This window comes from Bombus impatiens, unplaced genomic scaffold (assembly GCF_000188095.3).
Source record: "Bombus impatiens unplaced genomic scaffold, BIMP_2.2 scf_2064, whole genome shotgun sequence".
NCBI lineage: Eukaryota > Metazoa > Arthropoda > Insecta > Hymenoptera > Apidae > Bombus > Bombus impatiens.
In genome coordinates, this window is record NT_178483.1 from 1 (window position 1) to 5733 (window position 5733).

General features: G+C 34.9%; 1 protein-coding gene across 3 annotated transcripts; it reads left to right on the plus strand.

Annotated features, from left to right (window-relative positions):
• Positions 1-34: 34 nt before the first annotated feature.
• Positions 35-4121, plus strand: LOC100748710. Of its 3 annotated transcripts, none has more exons than XM_033324265.1 (7): positions 35-255; positions 314-1724; positions 1802-2015; positions 2091-2264; positions 2380-2494; positions 2592-2782; positions 3986-4121. In XM_033324265.1, the coding sequence occupies exons 2-7, from the start codon at positions 1354-1356 to the stop codon at positions 4085-4087; spliced, it is 1167 nt and encodes a 388-aa protein (XP_033180156.1). In that variant the 5' UTR covers positions 35-255; positions 314-1353; the 3' UTR covers positions 4088-4121. The 3 variants fall into 3 exon arrangements, with proteins under 3 accessions (XP_033180156.1, XP_033180155.1, XP_012248391.2); XM_033324264.1 differs by lacking the exon at positions 3986-4121 and adding an exon at positions 2868-3266 and having other exon boundaries at positions 39-255; XM_012392968.3 differs by lacking the exons at positions 35-255; positions 3986-4121 and adding an exon at positions 2868-3266 and having other exon boundaries at positions 265-1724.
• Positions 4122-5733: the final 1612 nt, after the last annotated feature.

Here is a 5733-nt window from a genome sequence, read left to right on the forward strand (position 1 = left end):
TATGTCTGTTGCATCAATTTCGGAACGTTTAACTGAAGCTGCAGGTGATAAAATTTGTATGACGGAAAACAGTGCGTCTATCGATACAGCCTTTACGGGGGAAATATGTATAATATTAGAAAATATTAAAAAAAAAAAAAAAACGAAAGCAATTGATAAATCTTGCGGATTTCATTTAACAAAATCAAAGTAGGATTGTTATCCGTGGCTAAGCTATATCGAAACCGGGTATCTTGACGATCATGCTGGACTTAGGTAAGAATAAGAAAAACAAAGGAATAATCTGTTTTATTTTATATGTTAAATGTTACAGTTGGTGATTGTTTAATTACTATCGATGGAAAGGATGTAATAGGACTAAAAATAATACAAATAACGGCTTTAATCCACTATTATGAAGGATGTGATTTAAAATAATTTATCTGGAGATACATTAACAAAGGTGAAAAAAAATAAGTCATAGTTGTCAAAGCAGCACTGCCAGCAGTGGCCTTCAAACTTGCAAATGCAATAATTGGAGTGATGTGTATACTCCGATAATAGACATTTCCTTTATTATTAAAGAATTGCTCTTTAAATGTTTCTAGATATACGTTACGATATTTTAGAAAAATAACTACTACATCTATTTAAACCCGGGTTCTAGAATGCCCATTTTGTCCGGAAAGCTCAATGCCACCAATTCCTCAGTGTGTTCATGGTGATATCATTTGTATTGGATGTAGATCGAAAACACGTCAAATTGGACGTTAATTCGTCAAACACGAGAAAACGTCTGCTCCGATATTATATGATAATCTATGATTTATTTATTATCCAATAACACAAATAGTTATTAACTAATGCCAGTAAACGTTAATTTAATTGAAGTTTATGGTATTAAAAAACGTGCGATTTATATCTTCGAATTATATGTTTTATGTATCGAAAGTAAATTCGAAACTTGAGAGTGATCACATTTATTCTTGATTAATAATTTTGACATTAAATCGATAAATGTCTTAAATAAACTTTGTTCATTGCCACGACCGCGTTGCTGTATAGTTAAATTAGTCGCGGTAACTTTTACCTTACTGTAGTACAAGGTATTTACGCTAGAGTGAGCCACAGATCTATGCTGGTTCACAATTTTCATGTACCGGTCATCCATGTTTTTCAGATTTGTAAGTAGGTCATAATTCTTGATGTTTTTTTTTCGATTCTTTCGCAAATTTTCAAAATAGGTTCGGAATAATTTAACTTAAAATTGATAAATAGGAGAATATTCCAAGATTTTGTGCTAAAATTCGATTATCACAAAGAGCTTGTGAGAAATATACAAATTTCAAATACGAGGATATAAGAAGTGTAAAAATGACATCGGTTGATTCCAGCAAAGTAGCTGATGTTGAAGTTAAAAATGAGAATGATATATCAACATCAGAAGTAATGCAGACAGATAATGATCAAAGTTCAAATACCTCAACTATTGCAAAAGTTGAAGAGGAAACTGTGGTTACTTCAGAAATATCCACTTGTAATAAAGCATTATACTCTTTCTGCAAAGAAAAAAGTATAGTGAATGCTCTAACTGTTGGAGAAGTGGGTACTCTCGAAGTTCATGCCGTACTAAAGAATAACACATACGGTATTACATTATTGCCTAATAATGCAGAACATCAATTTGATAAAGTAATGGCCTCATTAGCTGCAGTCCCGGAAGATTTTGAACGTACAATAAATAAGTAAATAATAGCAATGTGCTACACATTATTTCAACAAATTAAACGTTAATATAGTTTGTAAAATTATTAATTTTTAGTCTAAATATAGAAGATATGTTCTATGGTCAACAAGCGGACAAAGAGTGGGTTAGAGGATATATTGTATCTGAGCTACCATTCTTAAAAATTGCTAATATAGACGAAGCTAAAGTAGAGACAATTAAAAATATTACTACATGCGAACAAATCGCTTTAGATACTTATGCATTTAGTGCACTATGTGAAATAACTGATGATAGGCATAAATTGGAAGTAAGATCTGTAATATCGAATATGTTGTTAAATATAATGTATGTTAATTCTTAATTTCTCAATTATAAATCCTAGGATGGTGATATATGTGAGTATGAAGTACTAGGCCGAACACATATTAAGGAACAAGACGGATATGAAATATTAATTTATACAGATGATTCTAAGATAAAAGCTACTGTAAAGCCTTGGATTCCAACCCTTCAACAATTGGGAACACAGTGTGCTGAAGTGAATAATGAAACTGAGGTATGATTTTTGGTTTTAATCTAAATAAAAATAATTATTATTTTACTATTATTTTATTTATTTTACTATTGCTTTTGGACAAAGTATCATTTCTTTATGAAAACCATTTTTCCAGGTATGCGTTACTGGTTATCGAGATCATATACATATGTACGTTCGTCCCATAAATACTGTAGGTTTGGAACATTATAACCATGTTATGCAAACTATTGCGAAATGCGCTGAAACATGTACGTAATATAGTTGATAACATTTAATAAGAATTAAGCTAACTCTGTATAAGTTCGTATAAAATAAAAATACCATTTTCTTTTTCTTTTCTTGAAGCTCCATTTTTAAGAAAACCACCAAATGTTGGGGATGCGGTAATAGTTCAGTCTGCTGACGAAAATTATTATCGTGCATTTGTTACTAGGGTACAAGATGATAGAATTACAATTTTATATCTTGATCTTGGTAGAAAAGAAGTTATTACAGATATGAAGAAACTTAAGATTTTACCTGATAATTTGAAGAAGGTGGGTTATAATTTAATATACGTATGATAATATAGTTTAGAAGTATTTATATCTATTTAATCTACTAATCCAATTTTTAAAAAAGGTCCGCTTTTCTATGACAAAGCTCTTACTAAAAGATGTCCCTAGAGATATTCCTCTGATAAAAGAAGTAGATGATTATCTGGCTCACATAGTAGCAAGTAAAGTTCCCCTGTTATGTACATATGATGGTATACCTTCCCTAGATGGTGTATATCTGAAATTTCATGATGGAGAAACCCTTAATAATATGATATGTAAATGTATCGAGTCGACTTTTGAGGAACTTTCTGAGTAAATAGAAGAATGAATCTCAGAATCAGTTGCTTCGGATAGCTGTATTAAAACAAAAATTATTGAGCGTGAACTTGTATCTGTGTCGTCTATAATGTGTAATTACCATTGGTTAAAGACAAATTAATTGGTGAATGTTGAATATCAGATCGGGTAAAAAAAAGAAACACAAAAAAACATGCATCTCATTATGCAAAAGGAGAACATATTAGTTATAATATTTGAAGCTAAAATTGAGATACTTTTAGTTAAAATAGTTAAAACATGATTTGTTTCTTGAAAGTATTTTAACATTTCTAGAAGACATTCCACTCTTTGATATTATTGTGTCTTCTCAAATAGTATGTAAGATCAGTACTTTTTGAACACCCTTTTTACATTTACTTTTGTGAATATTATATTTTATTTCGGTGAATCTCTATATTCAACATTCCTTCTGCAAGACTTGTATTTTGTGTACAATTTATAATAAATGTGAAGTGAAAATAAAGGGTATAAATAAGAGTTCAATGCAGTTAATTCCATACTGAAAGATAAATTTGTCGACTGTGGTAATCTTTTCACTAATAAAAATTATGAACTTTTTATAATTTTATAATAGGCATTTTTTGTGTGTTCAGTACCTAATTTAATTGAAGTTATAGCTGATTTGATGATTTATCATCCTAACCTATCTCACAATCAGCTTACTAACGTACTTGATGTGTCTGTTCAGACGACAGATCGCTGTAAGCAACTGTCCGATTTAAATGATACCGGGCGTTCAAGCAATAGAAATAATAAATGATGCATGTTCAGATAAGACACTCTTACAGGGATCTACTACGTAAGAATACTAATACCATGAAAGGATGGCATATTTATGACAGCGTTTATGCATCAATACAGGTGATATATATGTCGGAGAAGAGCCAGGAACAGGGTTGTGGGCGTTTGATAGACCTCCCTTGGAGTTGGCCATCGTTGTGTTATAACGAAGATACGGCCTGATACTACGAGTATGGACACTACCGATTCGCCATTCCTTCGAACCAGTAATGCTCGTATAGTTTCTCGAGCGTTTTATCCCAACCTAAGTGCATAATTGACTGTTGCACACGACGAATCCACGGTGAACGGGATGAAAGATATACTTGCTCTAACTCAAACGTGTACTACTCACGGATCGTACGGCGCTAGACCCTTCGTCGATGAGATCTCCAGAAAGAATGGATTTTCGTCCCCATGATGCCACAGAGGAAAACTACGATGGGGTGTGTCTAAGGACACGAGATCATCGGATTCGTCGGGTATAGCCCTCGTTCCGAAAGTAAGGAAAATTGACGTCGCTGTCAATTGGTCAATTTGGGACAAAGACTGTCTGTCCGTTTGGAAAATCTTAATTACCGAAAAAACCCAGGTTTTATAGCGGGTCCTCAGGCTAACTGGACTTGTGCTGCGTAAGTGCCTCAACATCTGGTATTCGTTGTCCGAAGGAACCGTTGGAATGTTTTACTGTCAAGTACCTGTATGGGTATTTCTTTTAATGATAGTCATACTATAACTCCACACCTTTGTTAGACGAAGCGCCCGTCCCGTTGACCGCGGCTACGTTCGGCGACTGATGATCGCCTTGAGCCCAAGTTTATTATCACAAATCGCAAACAAGTACAATTGGGCAGAATGACGGTAAATTGTTTAGTTACGACTGAAAACTTTAATTACAATTTTACGGATTTTCCCGAAGTTCCAGAGGGAAGGCTTCGGTGTCCTTTCATCTCCGACACGGCCATCCTGACTATCACACGTCCCCGTGTGTAACTAAAATATTGAGTTTTTCCAATATTAGATTCGGTACAAATAACACTATTTACAACTTAACTAAATCAAGGGTCCGGTTTAACAGCAAATTTTGTTCAGAGATTTGGTAACACAAGGAATAAGAGAAACAAATTAATGACATCATGATTGGTATTCAAAATGCTAGTTGTATCCTGCAGGTTGTTAATCTGGTCGCAATGACATGATGGACCATTCTCGATGTCGCACCTACGTGAATCTGGTTTTCTGGATCGCACGATCGCCCAATGGTACATTTAACCCGTTGCTCGGCCTTCCTGGCCTTTCTTATATTATCGCTCCGGACGCATGTGGAATCCCTCACAGGTAGGGTGCATCACACGGCCACATCGAGCTTCCTTACATTACTCTCCTAGGGGGTATCGTGCTTCTAATCCTCCGAGATCGGGGTACTCATATCGCCATGGTCACTGTTCTCGCCATCGCTACAGACGTCCAATTCGGCAGGGATACGACTATTCGGCATTTTCTTCAACCAATATATAAAATGATCATAAAACCAATCTGGACGTACGGAATAGCACTATGGGGAACAGCAGCAATGAGCCATATAACCAAAATAGAGGCAACGCAATCGAAAATACTCAGAACAATAGTAAACGCGCCATGGTACGTTAGGAAAGAGGACATTCGGAAAGACCTGGGAATACCAACGGTCAAGGAGGAGATTAACAAAAGTGCAAAAAGGCACGGAGAAAGAATAGCAACGCACCCAAACCGGCTGGCAGCGGAAACGGTCGACACATCAAGCATAAAAAGAAGATTAAAAAGGAAACACCCAACAGATCTCACAAAGG

Coding starts and splice junctions, on each gene's coding strand:
- LOC100748710 (XM_033324264.1), top strand. CDS start 1,354: ATGACATCGGTTGATTCCAGCAAAGTAGCTGATGTTGAAGTTAAAAAT. Junction 2,265..2,379: donor AAGTGAATAATGAAACTGAG/GTATGATTTTTG, acceptor CCATTTTTCCAG/GTATGCGTTACTGGTTATCG. Junction 2,495..2,591: donor TGCGAAATGCGCTGAAACAT/GTACGTAATATA, acceptor CTTTTCTTGAAG/CTCCATTTTTAAGAAAACCA.